Source organism: Sus scrofa, chromosome 1 (assembly GCF_054392235.1).
Source record: "Sus scrofa isolate SSC_HxYL_T2T_F1_AM1 chromosome 1, Sscrofa_HxYL_maternal_Yorkshire_Landrace_v2.0, whole genome shotgun sequence".
NCBI classification, from domain to species: Eukaryota; Metazoa; Chordata; class Mammalia; order Artiodactyla; family Suidae; genus Sus; species Sus scrofa.
In genome coordinates, this window is record NC_139383.1 from 101064014 (window position 1) to 101083805 (window position 19792).

Sequence of the window (19792 nt, forward strand, 5' to 3'; positions counted from 1 at the left end):
ATGTCACTAAAGTTACTACATTTTCTGGGTGCGTTATCATGTGTGGATGCCAGTATTTCTTCAGTAATTATCCCTAACATGTTAGTAGAATTTACATCCAAAAATAAAGTCATTTCATTCCTTGGGTGTGCAACCCAGATGTTTCTCTTTGTTACTTTTGGGACCACCGAATGCTTTCTCTTGGCTGCAATGGCATATGATCGCTATGTAGCCATCTACAACCCCCTCCTGTATTCAGTGACCATGTCACCCAGAGTCTGTGTGACACTCGTCATTGCATCCTATGTTGGTGGCCTTTTGAATGCTTCTGTGCACACAGTGGCCACATTTAGCCTATCATTCTGTGTAACCAATGAAATTAGACATGTCTTTTGTGACATCCCTCCTCTCCTGGCTATTTCTTGCTCTGACACTTATACAAGCCAGCTTCTCCTTTTCTACTGCGTGGGCTCTATTGAGCTTGTCACTATCCTGATTGTCCTGATCTCCTATGCCTTCATTCTACTGGCAATTCTGAGGATGCATTCTGCTGAGGGGAGAAGAAAAATCTTCTCTACGTGTGGTTCTCACCTAACTCGAGTGTCAGTTTACCATGGAACCATCCTCTTCACATATGTGAGACCAAGTTCCAGCTATGCCTTGGACCATGACATGATAGTGTCAATATTTTACAGCATTGTGATTCCCATGCTGAATCCCATTATCTACAGTTTAAGGAACAAAGATGTCAAAGAGGCAATGAAGAGAGTGTTTGGGGAAAATGGGTGTGTCAATAAAGTGTATTTTCACACTAACCGTTAAATTGAAAGAAACAAAGAATGTTGCTCATTGTTGCTATACAAGGAAGTTATGATAAAAATATTAAACTTTGGAGTTCCCATCATAGCTAGTTGGTTAACGAATCCGACTAGGAACCATGAGGTTGAGGGTTCAATCCCTGGTTTTGCTCAGTGGGTTAACGATCCGGCATTGCTATGAGCTGTGGTGTAGGTTGCAGACTCAGCTCAGATCCCGCGTTGCTGTGGCTCTGGTGTAGGCCGGTGACTACAGCTCCGATTCGACCCCTAGCCTGGGAACTTCCATATGCCGCGGGCGCAGCCCAAAGAAATAGCAAAAATACAAAAAAAAATAAAATAAAAAATAATAATAATAATAAAAAAATAAAATTAAAAAAAAAGGAAATGAGGAAAAAAGAAAAATAAAGCAGGGAAAGGAGTTAGAGAAGGCTAGGTGTTATTTTAAATAGGTGGAAAGCCTTAAAGCAAAGACAACATGCAAGCAAAGATTTGAACGCGTTGCTGTGGCTCTGGTGTAGGCTGGCGGCTACAGTACCAATTAGACCCCTAGCCTCGGAACTTCCACATGCCGTGGGAGCGACACTAGGAAAGGCAGAAAGACCGAAAAAAAAATTAAACTTTAATATAAAACATTGTTCGTATATTTCTATTCTTTTTAGAGATTTTTAAATAAAGATCAAAATCATACCTCCACCTATGCAATTTCCACTCATGCAAAAAATACATTTCATCCATTTGCTTCTTACTAAATCCCTCTCAGATACATATGCATATATAAGCACGCATATGTACATATACATTCATATATGCTGATAGTGATTGTAATCAAGTGTCAGTGCTGCCACAACAAAGTACCGCAAACTAGTGGCTTAAACAACTGAAATTTTTTCTCACTCTACTAGCACCTAGAAGTCTGAGATCACGGTATACCCAGGGTTGATTTTTTCTCAGGAGGTTGTCCTTGGTTTGGAAATGGCAGTCTCTCCTATGTGTCTTCTCTCTGTGTATCTGTGTCATAATATCATTTAGTTATAAATATACCAGTCCTATTAGATTAAGACCCACCCTGAAGCTCTCACTTTAACATCATTACTTTCACAACAATCTTATCTCTATATACAGTCACATTCTGTGGCACAGGGATTTCTGTTTTCTTTTATGTATTTCTCCTATTTTCCTTACTGTATTTTTATGGGATTTATTCACTTTAAAAAATTGTCCACATGACCTTTTTTCCCTTATCTAATGTAAATAATATTTAGAGGTATTTTTAATATAGGAACTTTCTTAAGAAATAATTTACGTACCATAAATATCACCTGTAATGTATTATATACTCAAGATATATAATTCATGATGCATAATGTATGTAAAAGATTATGTATATTCACCATTCCTAAAAGATACTTTGCAGAAGCTAGCAATAATTCCCCATTCTCTCATCCCCAAACTTAGAAACCACTATCAACTTTCTGTCTCTATAAATTTGCCTGTTCTGGGCATTTCATATGAATCATAAAATGTAGTATCATGTGTTTCATGACTAACTTATTTCCTTATAATAAAGGTTTAAAAGTTCACTCACCAAAGCATGTATAAGTACATAATTTCTTCTTTACTGCCACACTATACTCCATTGCATGGACACACAACATTTTGTTTATTCATTTGTCATCTTATGGCCACTTGTGTTATATCTACTCTTTGGCTATCATTCATCATGCTTATGAATATTTTCATGCCAGTGTTTAAGTGAACTTCTGCTTTCAATTATCTTAAGTAGACACTGAAGAGTATACCAAGGCCCAGATGGTTTGACAGAATTCTACCAAACATTTTAAAAAAGAATCAACCTTCTCAACAATGCAGAAGAAGATGACATTTGGGAAATAACAGTCCAAAAACATAAAAGAAACAGTTTATTTTACTACTTTGTGAAGAAAGGCCATTCACACACCTTAGTCAACTGACGTCTTCCAGTTTATAACCAAGGATACTTTTTTCTTCACTGAGTCACTCGCTTCTGAATCCCACTGTTACACCATGATTACCTGTACCTTGGCTATGACAGTTCTCTCTGAAGAACAATACTGTCATCAGATAAACTGTTATTTCTTTTGCAGAATTATTCCTTCTGTGAATAAGACTGTGCCTGTATGTTTGAGAAGATTCAGCTAAAATTATCAAGATCACACTGTCTGGTATCACTATTTCTAGAGCATGTCTGTGAGCAACATACACTTTTCAAAAGCCACTGGTATTTTATATAATTCTTTATTTAATATAACAAAAAAATCTTTTTTTTCAATTCTGATAACTGTGGTACAACCTTGTAGAAAATGTCCTATCATAAGGTAATTATGAAGAATATGAACACTAGAATTAGACTATCAAATATGTGCTGCTTTTTTTGACCAGTGGCGTGCTGGTGAACCAGTTTTTTAATCTGTCTGTGCACCAATTTCACCACCTGTAAAATTTCAGCATTCAGAAACACTTTTTGAGGCATGGATCTAGATGCTGCAGCTACAATGTTGAACAAAGTAAGCAAAAATCCTGCACTTATTAATCTTATATGATAGTTTGGGGGGTGGCAGACAAGAAAAAAAATGCATTAGAAAAATATGTCAAAAAGGCAGAGATGGAGATAACTGTTATGGGAAAAAATGAAGCATGAAAGGGGAAAGGAAAGAGGTACAATTTTAAATACATTGGTAAAGATGTCTTTACCAAGAATAGAGTAAGGAAAAAAAATTCAGTTGTCTATGAAAAGGAAGATTCAAAATGAAGAAAAGAGAGTAGCAAAATTCCAGGCAATATACAGACTAATGTGTCCAGAAGAGTAAAGATGGCATGAGCTCAAAACAAAGTCAGTATGATTGAGAGAATAACGAGTGAGTTCACTGAAATAAGCCATGGGGACAAGATCATTTTGGACCACTGAGCTCTTGTAAAAGTTTTCATTTTCACTCTTAGTGTGATGAGAAGTCTTGCGGTATTTGTGAAGCACATGGCAATCCAAGTTACTGTGTAACACTACTGCTCTGGCTCTTCAGTTGCCATTTGGATTCTATAGGGATAAAGCCAATCAGAGACAAGCCAGGAAGCTGCAAGGATAATTCTAAGCCTGAAATAACGGTTCCTTAGGTCGAGGTGGTAGCAGGAAAAAATGTTGACAAATAGATTCCAACTTCATCCTGTGTTTTGAATCTACATATTATGCTGATAAATTGGAAGTGAGATGTTTGAGATAAAAAGAAAATTTCAGGATCATTTTTAAGTCTTTGCCTGAACAGTTAGAAAGATGCTATTCCATTACCTCAGATGAACCTGTAAATATTGCTGGTGCCTACATGCAGATTATCTTGTGAAGATAAAATTTGTTGATTAAATATCCAAAGCTTTTTGAATATTGTCTGGCATGTGGTAAGTGAGTAGCAAACTATGATACTGCCATTATATCTAAGACTTATTTGGTGGTAAGCTTAACCACTTCTGTTTTTAGCATGCTCCAGTTTTGTCTTATTTTCTATCATAGTTTTACTAAATAGCATTTTGGCATGGCACAATAAAAAGCATATTCTATTTTGAATTTATTCAGAGTACATGCTCCATAAAATAAAATAACAAGGAATGTTCATGGCAAATAGAAATATTTTAAATCTTTCATATTGCCAATTGATCATATTACACGTGTAAATGACATTATATATATGGTTTCTAAACTGTATTGTAAAGAGGGTAGGGTAATCAATTTAATTAGATTTTAGTTTAAATTAATTATAATTACAATTTTATCAACTTAAGTTTTCCACAAAATCATAGAATCTGTTGACAATATTTGCCCATACAAACACACAGGAAACATTTCTAATCATAGAAGTAGAAATAACTGAAAGCAAGTTAAAAACAGTTCGTAAAATACAGTAGAAAAATGAAAAGAGGAATTCCCATTATGGCGCAGCAGAAACAAATCCAACTAGGAAACATGAGGTTGCAGTTTTATCCCTGGCCTCGCTCAGTGGGCTAAGGATCTGGAGTTGCCATGATCTGTGGCATAGGGTGCAGACGTGGCTCAGGTCCTGTGTTGCTGTGGCCAGGAGCTGTAGCTCCTATTGGACCTCTAGCCTGGGAACCTCCATATGTTACCGGTGTGGCCCTAAAAAGGAATTCTCCCTTAAAAAATAAAAAAAATTAAAAAGTGAAAAATGAAAAGAGCCTATAAATATATAAAACAACATACTGCTTATACAAGATGAGAGAAGATAAAAAATGAGAGGAGATAAAAAAGCATATTATTAAATTATTCTAAGACAAACCCAATAGCAATAGGTTATAAATATAGTCTAAATAACATGAATATTGGAGAAAAAATAAGTCATAATAATAATTTTAAAGTCATTCATGTATAATATGGGAATTTTTAAATAAACTATTTAGAGGAAAAGTAATTTTTATTTAAAAGATTTGAATAAGCTAATTGACAGTTTTGAATTAGAGAAAGATTTTTAAACATTTAATTCCTAAAAGGGAATTAATAATTTTGCACTTTGTTTTAAATATTTAAGAAGTTTTAAGGAAAGTAATCACATGTAATTTTACAAAGAAAAAAATACAAATTTCAAAAAAACAAAAATTTATAATTATTATTGGTTAAACAAAACTAGTTACAAAAGCTTAAACAAAAAGTATCAAATAGTGGGGAATAGGAAACATATGTTTTTATACAGCATTTAAATAGCAGAGAATGAGTTCCCGTCATGGCTCAGTGTTTAATGAACACAACTAGTATCCCTGAGCACACAGCTTTGATTCCTGGCCTCCCTCAGTGGGTTAAGGATCCTGCATTGCTGTGGCTGTGGTGTAGGTTGCAGCTACATCTCCGATTCTACCCCGTGGATGCGGCCTTAAAAAAAATACAAAAATAGATAAATAAATAAATAAATAACAGAGAAAATTAAAACTGGAATTTCAGGTTATATAGAAGAAAATATTTGGGGAGTTCCCCTGTGGTGCCATGGGTTCAGGATGCAGCCTCTTCATAGCTGTTCAAGTGGCTGCTGTGGGACCAGTTTGATCCCTGGCCCAGGAGCTTTCACATGCCTCAGGCCTGGGGAAAAAAATTAAAATACAGGAAATTTTAGCACTCAATCTGACTAAAATGTATGAGTTGCTGCAAAATCTGAATTCATTATAAATTTGTAGCTTTATAACTTGCCTCTGTTAAAAAAATTAGGACTAGTGAATCAACATTTAATTCAAATATTTATTTTAATGATTATAAAAACCCATAGAATGGAGGAGAAAGGCAATGATTTCTTAAAAATACGCATAATTTCAACAAAGCAGCAGTTTACTCAAGACTTGTTCACAAATCACAGAAAGTTACCGTAGCCACCAAAGAGAGACCACTGCATGCAGATTTTTTAACATGAATTTACAAACATTTCAAGTCCAAAGCACTGCAAAATGAGTCTTGAGTTTTTAACCATATATCAAGAGCATATTTACCTTAGGTATCAGTTAAAAAGGAATTAAAAAAGGTTAAATGTGAAAGTTTATGTAGAAAGCTACAAAAAAATACATAGGAAATAACAGAAAGATTGCTAGTTTATATAAAGTGTATGCATATACATATAACTATAAATCTAGACAACACACAAAGCTAATGATAAATGTTATGGCATTTCTATTAACTTAAATTTTTCAAAAATTTCCAAATTTTCTCCAATGCTAATATATAGCACTCTAACTCCAAAACTAGGAAATGCTGAGTTGTTCCTCAGATGTCTGTGTGTTTATCCCTTAAATCAAACATAAGCACTTTATAAAACACATGGGAATATTCTTTAAGAAAAAGTCATGGAACATTAAAAATAATGCAGGAATGCCAGTGTTCTAATGATTAGGATCAGCACTTCTTAGTAATGCCTTAAATGTCTTACAGTCATTATCCGATGTAATCTTTACAATAAGTATAATGGACCTGGAATCATTATTTATCTTCCACAGTTGAGGAATCCTGAGGCTAAAAGTTTCAGGGAGTTTTCAAGGGTTCTACAGTGAAAAGGGTAAAGTCTGGACTGTTTGGTTCCAAATCAAGTGTTCCTAATCACCCAGCTATAGTGTGTCTCCATAAAAAAAATGAAATAATTCTTAGAACTGTAATCATTACTCCTCAAAGGAAGCTTTTTTCCATAATAAATTTCTCTGTATTTGGAGGATACATGGGAATTTGCACAATATAGTTTAAAAAATGACAATCATAGTTTTCCATTTTGCCAATCAGTTGCAATTAAAAACATGTAAATTTAGACTATAGCATTAATATATTTCATAGTTTCCAAATATATTATGGATTTCTGCAGCCAAAACTCAACCGTTGAGCTATACCTCTTACATGGATTTCTAAAGGAATATTCCCAGAAATGAAAAGATCATATTTGGTGCAGAAGTGAAGGTTCAACAGAAAACAAACACATAAATGATTCAACTGTTTCTGGAAAGAGACCAAGAAAATACACCATAGGGAAGAGAAAAAAAAGGATGATGAAATCAGAAGTTTAGCAACACTCTCATTTCAATTGCCTGGAGCCCACTGTTTTCTGCATGACTCTAATGAAAGCATTTTTTACTTCTTTGTTTCTAAGACTGTAAATGAGTGGATTCAGCATGGGGATGACAATAGTATAAAAAACAGAAGCCACTTGATCCCTTCCCAAGGAGTAGGACTTACTTGGCTTTAAATAAGTAAATATCATAGTGCCATAAAAGATGGTGACACCCAGGAGGTGGGAGGCACAGGTAGAGAAGGCTTTTTGCTTTCCTGACGTGGAAGTAATTTTCAGGATAGTAGACAGGATAGACACATAAGACACTACTATCGTGGTAAGAGACACCACTAGTGTGGATCCACCTAAAATGAATATGACTATTTCTGTTATTTGGGTGTCAGTGCAGGACAAGGCTAAGATTGGGGATATGTCACAGAAAAAGTGATGGATTACATTGGAATCACAGAAATCCAATCTGCTCATGCAAAGCACATTGACAAAGGAGTCCAAGAAGTATGCAAAAGTTATGATTTGCTGATTTGACCATTCAAATCAAATTTCTTCCAAAATATATTTCTAAAATATGTGTATTGCTTTCATACCCTGATTACCTAAACTCTGTATTTCTAGTTCCACAAGCCCTGGCATTAATTAGGGTAATGTCAATATAGTGTCTGTATATATATTCTTCTGATAATGTCCCAGTTTTATTTGATCCTAAGGAAAATCTTTTAATTTTGAAAATAATACTTACCAGGAGTCAAAATTGGTGCAAAAACACTGTCTTCCTATATTGTCTTTTTAGCCATAGGTCAACCTCAAATTTTGTTCATAAATAAGACATGAAGACTATCTAAGTAGCGCATTTCTGTAATATATATATTTTTTTTCTATGAGAGTAGTTCTTTTTAAGTTTTAGTGCATTCATTTTTTTTCCCTGTGCTTCTTAATCCACACCAACATGTTATCTCCTGAAATTCTGGAGTATGAGGGGACTTTTCTGTAAGAGTCCCTATTAATACACACAACCATGAATTTAATTGTCATGAAGTAAAAAAAAAATCTACCCTTTATGGGTTCTATGAAAGGCTAATATAACATTGCTCAGAGTATATTATGAAATATTAGATATGAATTGAGGATGAATACTGAATATACAGTACAAAAAAATTACACAAATCTAGAGGCATACAAATAAACTTTATGAATAAAAATAATTGAGAAAAATGTATCAAAATGTTTCAACAGTTTTGAATTGTTTTCATGTTGTTCTTTGCATTTGTTTCTAATGAACATTGCATGCAAATTTCCTGGTCCAGGGACTGAAACTCTCAAGCTACACAGTGAAAACCCCAGATCTTTAACCCACTGAACCATGAAGGAAATCTGTTTTAAGCTATACTTATACCATTTACTGTGTCATGGAGGAAACCAAAATGTGATCAGAGATGTTAAATATCTTTTAATTTAATTATTACATGCTGTTATACCCTAACTATGTGTATATGTATATGTGTATATATATATATATATAACTATGCATATATATATACATATATATGTTTTTCTTTCTCTCTTGACTTATTCTAGTTACTTTCTTCTTTAACTCATGAAAAACATCTTCTTTTTTGGCTAAATGCTATTTTTTTGGTCTTCTAATCCATTAATTTTTATCTAAATTTTATCATTCTTCCCCTACTTCACTAGGATTATGGAGAACAACAAATAATTTTCCTTCTATTCTTCTTGGTTTTTGGCTGTGATCCACCCACTCTAATGCAGGAAAGATTAATAGGAGAAAAAGAAGCATAAATTTAATAACATTTATACCACTGTTTCCATGGGTAACACCCAGGAATACTGAGTGGCTCCTTTAAATATCCCAAGCCATCACCTTAGATACCATATAATGCTAAAGACAAAGATGATTGAGGGGTGGGATGGGAGGAAGGACAAAACAGTAAACAATGGTATGTTTGTTAATGCTGGTTCAATTCCAAGCCTCTTCACTGAAAAGAGTTTCTAGATATTTAGTTATCTTCTTATTGATACAGAGAGAGAGGTCTTTTAAAAATGATTTCCTTTTTTTTTTTTTTTTTTGCTTTGTAGGGCCATACCCCCAGCATATGGAGGTTCCCAGACTAGGGGTTGAATCAGAGCTACAGCTGCCAGGCTACACCACAGCCACAGAAACTCAGGATCCCAGTTGAGTCTGGAACCTACACCACAGCTCATGGCAATGCCAGATCCTTAACCCACTGAGAAAGGCCAGGGATCAAACCTGCAACCTCATGGTTCTTAGTCGGATTTGTTTCCTCTATGCCATGATGAGAACTCCTGAAAACTTCTATTTTAAATGTAAATATCTCTTACAAAAAGGTAACTTCTACTCAGTTTTGAGAACATCTCCTATGTCTGCTCTTTCTTAAAAATAACCAGCTCAAGATAATCCTTAAGCTGAAGAGGCAAAGTTTGGCATAACAATTCTTTTCCCCTTTAGGTTGAATTCATTGTTTTTTTCTCTTGCACAGTAATATCTGTTTTTTATTTACTTTTTGTTACCTGTTTGATTAATATAGGAATTTAATATATACATTATTCATCTGAGGGTTGTTTTAAATTTGATATATATGTAGTGATATTAATTATTCTTATTGTGGCATATTGAATAGATAATCTAAAATTAAATTTTTAAATTTCCTGTTGTAAGAATAATTCAAGATTTTAAAAAATTTAAGTTCAAGCTGAAAGATATATTTTTATTCTTTAAATATCAATTTTATATTGTACTTCAATGCAGTCAGAAAATGTGACTCCTTTAAGTTAAATTTGGTAACAGTGAAATTTATGGATTAATCAATTTATCAATTAATTCATGGATTAATTAATTGAAATTCAGTTAATTTTGGATTTAAATTTATAGATTAATCCACTAGTATAATTGACTCACAGATGCTGGGAAAGAAAAAGTCAAATGTTGATATGTATGTCTGACCTGATCAATTTTAACGTCATAGATTATAAGTTCACAGCTGGGTGAAACAAGAAAAATACAACAAAATAGTCATATAACATGTTATAAGAAGAAAAGTGCTACCAAAAATAAAATGTGAGATATCTTGGAGGAAGGAAGTTCTGGGGTAGGGGTATGAGAGAGCAATCAGAAATAGTATGGTCAAGGGAAGCTTAAATACAAAGCTGGAATTTGAGCAAAGATGTGGACAAAGGAAGAGTTAGTCATGCAGGTACCTGGGAAGGGAGTCATCGAGACAGGGGAACATCAGAGCAGAGGCCCCATGCAGTGGATGGGCCATGCAACCTAAGGGGCAGAGAGTACTAGGCAGTAACAGTGTTTTTTTACGTTGTGGGAGGTATGGCAGGAGAAACAATAATGGAGTATTTGCTCATCTATGGTGATAAGTGTTTTAGAGAAAAACAAAGAGCCAAGGATGCATGGGGATGATTGGAACTCTTCTTTTAAAAAACAAATTTTGGAGTTCCTACTGTAGTGGATTGCCTTAAGAAACCAAGTGCAGGGTGCAGTGGCTCTGGTCATTGCAGAAGTGCAGGTTGGATTCCTGGCACAGTGCAATGGTTAAAGGATCCAGTGTTGGTATATCTGTGGCTCCTATTCAAACTTCAATGTGCTGTGTGCATGGCCATAACATTAATTTTTTTTTTTCCTCAGGGAAATTTCATTAGTGGTGTCAGTGATACGGTCACACTGAAATAAGTTAAGTAGAAAATACAAAAACTATCTGGAGGAGATGAGAATCAGGCAAATGGAAGAGTAAAAACAACATTCTATAAAATTAGTTACTCTATTCCAATGTTTTGCATCACTTTATTTTGGTAAAAATTGTGTGAAAAATGTAATATACCGGTGATTGTATTTTGACACACACTGATATTTTTTGTCTTTTTAGAAGAATTTCTCATATGGAATAAATATAAAATTAGTTATATTTTTCTCTAATATATTCATGTTTTATAATACCAATATTTCTATATTTTTTCTAAATTGTGTTTTTCTTTCTTATTTATTTTCTTTATTTTTAGATTCTCAGCCCATTCCTCTTTTCCATATTTTGAAATGCAAATATCCCATGTAAAATCTTAACTTTATAGTACTTTTTCCAATTCAGATACTATTTCGAATTCATTTCTGAACTGATCTCTAAACATTGTCTGTGGTCAAAAGAGTGAGTCTGACTGCCTGCTATTAAAAAGTCAATTTTGGAGTTCCTGTCGTGGCTCAGTGGTTAACAAATCTAACTAGGAACCATGAAATTGTGGGTTCAATCCCTTGCCTTGCTCAGTGGGTTAAGGATCCAACATTGCTCTAAGCTGTGGTGTAGGTCTCAAACACGGCTTGGATCTGGCATTGCTGTGGCTCTGGCGTAGGCCCTCAGTTACAGCTCCTATTAGACCCTTAGCCTGGGAGCCTCCATATGCCATGGGAGTGGCCCTAGAAAATGCAAAAAGACCAAAAAAAAGTCAATTTCATTTTACATTCGTTGAGTAATTTGGTTATTCAGGAATTTCTACAATCCTTCCTGAAGTCAAAGAAATTAAGGAGTTCTATGGTACAGCTGGTTAAGGATTCAGCATTGTCACTGCAGAAACTAGCATTGCTGCTGGGAGATTGAATTTGATCCCTGGAACCCTGACCTGGGAATATCTGCATGCCATGGGCATGAGCAAAAAAAAAAAAGAAAAAAGAAAAGAAAAGAAAAGAAACATAATTTTTATTTTGTCTTTATTTTGATAGAAAAGATGTCTTAAATTGGTGAAATAGAACACAAACTTAAGGAACACAAATGTTAACAGGTACATTTCAAGGGCACTACAGTTTAAACAAACTGAAAAAACACTCAGCATTTTTATCTTGAAGACCAATGAATCAAGCATTTTAAACTGAGTGTCTTTTTTTTAGCATAAAGAAAAAGAAAATATCTGGGTCATTTTACACATTATGATCACATGATCACTTTGGGGACATTGTTCCAAACATTAATGAATTGATCATCTGGCCTGATTAAGTGCAAGAGTCTGGAGAGAGTCTGGCAGAAGGAAAGACTGGAGAAAATACAAAGACATAAATGGCCATTCTAGACAGATGTGTATTACAGGTTCTAGAGGGAAGGTATAGAAAGAGCATCTAGAAGAGAGAATGATGGAAGTTATACAGGCATAAATATGAGGAGAATATTGAAAAATATACATGGATATTTAGTCATAACATTGGACAAATAAGTTATTTTTCTACTTATGATTAGTGAGAAAAGTATGGCATGTTTTTTCTTTTTGAGACAAGAAACATTAAAACATAAAAATAATTAGATACATAATTTTATTGATAGTAAAAATTATAAAATCTTGCAATTATCTATAGAAGTATACATATTCAACACAAGTGAAAATAAATATCATACATATAATTAGACCTAAGGTAAATATAAATAAAGTTCGATAGTCATTATATTTCAGACAATTATAAAAAAAATTGAGCAATGCATGAAGGAAAATCCTTGGAATAAAAGGACAGAAAGGGGAGTTCTTGACATGTCACAGTGGAAACGAATCTGACTAGGAATCTTGAGGTTGCGGGTTCAATCCCTCGTCTTGCTCAGTGGATTAAGGATCCGGCATTGCCATGAGCTGTGGGTGTAGTTGCAGACATGGCTCAGATATGGCATTGCTGTGGCTGTGGTATAGGCCAGTAGCTGCAGCTCCTATTAGACCCCTAGCTTGGGAACTTCCATATGCCACGGGTGCGATCCTGAAAAGACCAAAAAAAAAAAAAAAAAAAAAAAAAAAAGGAAATATAATCAGTTTAATAGTTTTCCATGATGATGAGGAATAATCTTGAGAGCAACCAATCTGAATTAAACTCTGTGCTTAGAAGGAAAAATATTCATGAGGACTTAACAAAGGAAATGACCAATAAGACCTCAATACATCCCTAGAGTAATGCAGGGTATGTTTCAAGTTGTCACTTACAATGGTTGATAATGTAGTATATTACTTTAAAAATGAGTTTGCAGGGATCAGAAACTTGTAGATCAGAGACGAAAATTAAAAAGTTGAAACCAAATATATATGTGTGCATACACAGATCCTTTCACATGAATTATATTTAGCTACTTACTCCCAAGACTGAAGGCTGATTGTTTTCATAGGTGGTTTTTTTGTGATGTAAGATATATTAGAGTCTTAACCAGTTGATTCCAAGGATTTGAAATCATATAGACAATGTATAAATCTATATATATATACTCATTTCCATATCTTAACCATAAGGAAAAATCATTTGAAAAGAAATCTGTTAATTACTATGCCATTTTAGTATATAAATGAGAGGATTTTGCAAGAATCCTAGAAATAGAAGTTTCGTTTAAACTACTGTTTTCTTTGTTTGTTTTGGGGTTTGTTTTTTTTTTTGGCTTTTTTTAGGTCCGCATCCAGGGTATATGCAAGTTCCAAGTTTAGGGGACAAATTGGAACTGTAGCCACCAGCCTACACCACAGCCACAGCAACACAGGATCCTTTACCCATTGAGCGAGGCCAGGGATCAAACGCACATCCTCATGGATCCAAGTCAGGTTTGTTAACAATGAGCCATGAAGGGAACTCCCAACTAATGTGTTTTTGAATGCCAAAATTCATACAAGTCTCCAAATACCAAAGAAAGAAATCAACATCACTAAGGTAGAATCTTTGACCTCAATGCATCCCTCACTGTGCTTCCACAAGCAAATAAGAAGCAAAGAAATATTTAATTACGCATTGTATATGTGATACATTCTCAATGTGCAGTAAAGAGCAAAAATATAACAAAGCAAACTCTCCTGCCAGAGAGCTTACAAACCTGTTAGAGAGAGATAAATATCATAATCACTCATATTCTTTTAACAGCACCTAATCAAATTCCTTTCAAAACATATTTTAAATGCTGTGGCCCAACTCCTTTGTTACTACTCAATGATTCACGCTCAGTAAACCAGTACTGAGGGTTACTATTTTTCCAGAGTTCATTTTCATTTTGTAACCATGCCTGGGAGAGTTCATTAAATGAGATTTAATTTAAGTGTCTTTTCAAGGAAAAATAAAAGGGAAACTCAGGTTCTCCTTTTAATACCAGAGACTTGGTGAAGTTTTTTTGCTTCTTTCAGAAAAATGAGGATCTCTACAGATACCTCTGAAATGCCTCAGGAATTATGCTACTGCGAGTACTTCATTTATCTACACAAACAGACACAGAGACACACACATTTAAAAGTTTCTCAAGTCTTTGAACTTAGGGAGGCACAGCAAGGTGATGAAGAAATTAAACTGCTCTTTTTGATGGAGACCGAACTCCATGAGTGCATCTCTTTTCTGTGTAATCAAAATCATGTTTCAGAAATAAATGATCAAAATTATAACTCTTAGGGTGAAATGTCTTTTGTTATCATTGGTCACCACTGAAATAACTTCAACAACTCAACCTGTTCAACGCTGGACTTATATTTGCTTTTGGTAATGCTGCACTTTCTTTTGCTCTCTGACTTTCAGCAATAATTTCTTGTTAATGATATTTGAGAGTCATCATCTCTTCATCTACTAGTTTATCACTCCTCTCAATCTGCTGATGGTTGAGGAAACAATATCAAACAATAGGAAAAGTCAATTAAATAATTGTCTAACATGTATTACTAGGACAGCATGCTCACTCAAGAAAGTTCAGTGAAAGATTCAATTACCAGTCAGTTGCTTTCTTATTTGTGCATGGCTGCATCTGAATACTGTACTGAAATGAACTCTTAAGATGATGATTTGGTATACACATTAAATAATAATTTGTCTCTCACATTTTAAGACTCTGTTGTTAGTTATTTCATGTTAGGCTTTTTGGAGATATTCTAGTGTTTTACTAAATGTTGGAGCAAATGGAATGCTTGAAACCAGCCAGATTTCCTTTAATTGCAACATGAAGAGATTTGTCATGCAAAGTGTTTCCTTTGCATGACTCTCAGGAGAGCACTTTTTACATCTTTGTTCCTCAAACTATAGATGAGTGGATTCAGCATTGGAATGACAATGGTGTAGAATACAGATGCCACCTGTGCCTGGGTCAAGGATGATGTGTTATCAGGCTGCAAATATGTGAAAATCAGGGACCCATAGAAGATGGCCACACCCATAAGGTGGGATGCACAGGTGGAAAAGGCCTGTCTGCCTGCTGCAGACCTGATCTTCAGGATGGCTGAGATGATGGCAATGTAAGTGGTGATGATGATGAAGAGAGAACTAAGAACGGTGAACCCAGCCAAAACAAAGATCACCCTTTCTGTGCTGAATATATCCACACAGGACAAGGCCAAAAGAGCTGTGGTGTCACAGAAAAAGTGATTGATGCTAATATCGCAGAATGCCAAACTGCTGATCACACAGATGGATATCAGAGAATTGGTGAAGCCTACTGTATATGGCATTGCTCCCAGCCAGTTACATACTTTCTGTGACATAACTACTGAATACAATAAGGGATTACAGATTGCAACATAGCGGTCATAGGCCATCGATCCCAGAAGAAAACACTCACTACACACCAAGCCCACAAAAAAGTACATTTGGACAAAGCAGCCAATGAAGGAGATGGTTTTCTGTTTTGACAGGAAATTCACCAGTGCCTTGGGTGTTACAGTAGAGGAATAAAATATGTCAATGAATGCTAAATTGCTAAGGAAAAAATACATGGGTGTGTGAAGCTGAGAGTCAATTTTAATTAATACAATCAGTCCAAGGTTCCCCAAAACAGTGAATAGATAAATAAAAAGAAACATCAAGAAAAGTCTGATTTGCAGCTCAGGGCGATTTGCAAATCCAGAGAGGATGAAGAAAGTCACCTCCGTGAAATTATTCCCCGTCATTTCTATCAACTGAGGCCTCTGACTTACCTGCCAAATAACAGTAATGGAAGTTAGAGAAGGATGCAAGTCTGAAGGCTTGATAATCAACACAGACTCAGCCTCCCACAAGGGGAGAGTGACCGATGGGATGTGAATATTAACGATTTCAAGTTAATTGAGAATTTATATATAATTTTTACCCTTTAAAGATCTGACACACATGAATTAAAATTTTTCAAATTTCACAGTTGTGTGGAATTGGTTGCACTCAAAAAGGCATCTATTGGGAATGATTTTGAAGAGATTCCTTCTAAGGTATACCAGCCTCCACCCTAGCTGACTTTGAAATTTGCCTCCTGGAATAAATTATACTGTATTCTTAGAAAATATAAGGGTTATTTAGGAAAGCATGATCTGTAATTTCTGAATTTAAGAATATCTTTGTGCCACAGAATTAAAATTTCAGCTTTTAACAGCTACTTTAACAGATTGTTTAAGAGTTTAATAAGATCTACAATGGACACATTTTAATGGTTCTTGGAATCAATAAATTTTGTTAAATTTTGTAAAATAGATATACACATTTATGTCATATGAACACATGCTATAAAGTTATAAAGTATATAAAAACATATATAAAAAGGAAGAAAGCAGCAGCATGCTTATTTTATGTTAATGCCAAAATTCTCTACACTTTTTTTATCACATATTCTTTCTTTCAATTGGTGAGATATGACCAAATGAGGAACTTAATCTATACCAGAGCCAAATATTTTTCTATGTGCACTTAGAAACCACATTTGTTTCCAACATGAAGCACGTGGTTACCTACGTCCTCAGGGGATAACTAATTCATTCCAATATGGAACTTTTCAAGTCAATAATAAAAAGCATACAAACAGTGCAATAAATATGACTTGCTCTATAAAACAAAAAAAAATAAAATATAAGGTAGTTACTCTAGAAGTTAGAGAACATATTTGCTTCATTATATTGACATAAGTGTGTGATAAATATCCGGAACTGAAACTAGCATGAAGTTAATGCAAGTTTGTTTCAGATATTTAGCACTCTGCTGGAGTAGCCCAAAAGGACTTGATGGAATGTTAAGTGACTTGATGGAATGTTAAGTATATTTAATAACTTAGTATCTCTCAAGTTCAAGGTATTCCTATGTGTCCCTTCTTTCCTTTAATTACTATTTAGTCAATGGCAGCATTTTTCTCTTGTTGTCATTAAAGGTACTTTTCTTAAAGCTTACTGGAAGATACAGGCCTTTGTGAAAGGAAAAAATTCTCAGTGTGAGAAACACACATGCACTCACACACAATAATGAAGAAGATGACAACTAAGACTTACCTGGGATTTAGTCCTCGGGAGGAAACTCCCTTCCCCTTCAGCTCTCTGCCAGCTATTTTCAGGCTTATGATCAGGCAATAAGAAAATAAAACACTGTGCAATATTTGCAAAATTCACCATGTATTTTTGGCATATAGCTGTGTTTGCCTCAACAATTTTGAATCCCATGGATTCTCAATAGAATAGCTTGAATCTGATGTTATTGCTGCTGCTATTGTTAACACTGAGCTCTATCTCCTATGTAATGGACACCTAATAATATTAGGAAGTTGATGGAAAAAATGTTGGTGGTTTTGATAACATTTCTTGATAATATGTATATTAACTTCCATTGATAGAATACAAATAAGAGCCAAATTGACAAAGCAATTATTTTACGTGCCTTCTTTTTTTAAGCTTAAATTTATATTTGTATTCAGGATTAATTTTTTTCATAATATATTTCGAAAACTGTCCCATGCCAAAGGATTGTCTTCAGAAAGCTAGAGTTAAGCAGTCTTTTTATACCAGCATCTCTTTTTAAACACACAAACATATATCATAAAGGAATTGGTTAATTAGCGTCTTTGATCTCTTGAGATTTGTATTTTAATTGTACCCAAAGGTTTATTTTTATTTTGTCTGGGAGACATCGTCAATGGAAATGCCTGGAAATAAATATTCCTTACTTTTGTGTTTTTCAATGTCAGTATCCATAGATATACTAAAAACTGCAATTACCATAGTTTAAAATTTTTCTATTAATTTTGATATTTATATGTTATATGCCAACACACATCCATATATAACACCTCTTCTAAAACATTATGAAATATAAGTGAGATATATGATATTAGAAGATATCAGGTAACTACTGCCCCTGCCTGACAGTCAAGGTAAACTCTCCCAGCAAAGAGAAATGAGCTTTCCTATCTGATTTAAAGGTGTTAATATACACTGAAATTATGTTTCCGCCTATGTCAATAAATCATATATATGTACACACACACACACACATATATATTACACACACTTATTTTTAATGCAGGTATTCAGTGATTTTTAATTGACTGTGTATAATGTTGCATACAAAAAAATAATTGGTTGAGGATAAGTACACCATCAAGGACAATAAAAAATCTTAAGTACAATTAAAGCCCATGTTCTCAGTTTCGTGCTCAGCTGATCTGTCAGTACTTCAAAAACTTTAATTACATTATTATTCTTTTTTTTAAAAAAGCAGCTTCCTAGGCCACACACCTGTAATGATTCTGGGTTGGTAGGTCTTAGATTGATTCACAAAAGTAAAATTTTCAAAATGCCTCATATCCATGGACTATTTCCAAGTGCTCGGTTATATGTATCTCACAGACTTGTCTAATTAAGTTAATTTTCTACTGATGCTATATTCTCCTATTTTACTCATTTTTAGAAAGGATTTTGTATTACAATGATGAAGGAAGACAGATTCTTCATTGAAGAAAAAAAGATATATCTCACAATAGATATTTAAAAAGGGGAATGAAATCTATCACAGAAGGGCCATATCACTTAACTAGTGATCAACATATTCACATATTATATCAAAAAATGGTTACATTTTTCCACTATACTATGTCTTGAAAAACAAAACTTTGAAAGAATTGGGTTGTATACCTGCAACTTCAAATTGCCATCCACTATTCTACTTTGTTTTTTGACTATACTTGTGGTATTTGGAATTTTCCAGGGCAAGGATCCAACCCATACCACAGCAGTGACCTCAGCCACAGCAGTGACAAAGCTGGATCCCTAATGCAAGGCCACCAGGAAACACTGATCTTACTTATTCTTTTTTTTTTTTTTTTTTTTTTTTTTTTTTTTTTGTCTTCTTTCCTTTTCTAGGGCCTTACCCATGGCATATGGAGTTTCCCAGGCTAGGGCTTACACCACATCCACAGCAACAAGGGATCTGAGCTGCGTCTGCGACCTACACCACAGCTTATAGAAACACCAGATCCTTAATCCACTGAGCAAGGCCAGGGATCAAACCCACAACCTCGTGGTTCCTAGTCAGATTCTTTAACCACCGCGCCATGATGGGAACTCCTGATCTTACTTATTCTTAACATACCTTTATTAAGCAGCTGTTAATTGATAATACTGTGCTTTGTGTGAGATTGCAAAGATGAGAATAAGTGTCTTTATATATACATTACTTTGAGTTGA

General features: G+C 34.4%; 2 protein-coding genes across 2 annotated transcripts; one reads left to right on the top strand and one right to left on the bottom strand.

The window, feature by feature from the left end:
• Window positions 1–801, top strand: LOC146406238 (olfactory receptor 5T2-like). Its single transcript, XM_085002979.1, has one exon. The coding sequence runs from the start codon at window positions 1–3 to the stop codon at window positions 799–801; it is 801 nt and encodes a 266-aa protein (XP_084859105.1).
• Window positions 802–7372: 6571 nt separating this feature from the next.
• On the bottom strand, window positions 7373–16267 carry LOC146406239 (olfactory receptor 8I2-like). The gene is made up of 2 exons (XM_085002984.1): window positions 15813–16267; window positions 7373–7865 (listed from the first exon to the last, which is right to left on the bottom strand). Exons 1-2 carry the CDS (start codon window positions 16265–16267, stop codon window positions 7373–7375), a joined length of 948 nt encoding a protein of 315 aa, XP_084859110.1.
• Between the last annotated feature and the right edge of the window lie 3525 nt (window positions 16268–19792).

What these genes read in the sequence shown, in the direction of transcription:
- LOC146406238 (XM_085002979.1), top strand. Translation starts at nt 1, where the DNA reads ATGTCACTAAAGTTACTACATTTTCTGGGTGCGTTATCATGTGTGGAT.
- LOC146406239 (XM_085002984.1), bottom strand. Translation starts at nt 16,267, where the DNA reads ATGACGGGGAATAATTTCACGGAGGTGACTTTCTTCATCCTCTCTGGA. An exon ending in GCAATGCCATATACAGTAGG is followed by an intron (nt 7,866 to 15,812) that starts CTTCACCAATTC and finishes AACTTTTGCATA; the next exon opens with CTTCTTGGACTCCTTTGTCA.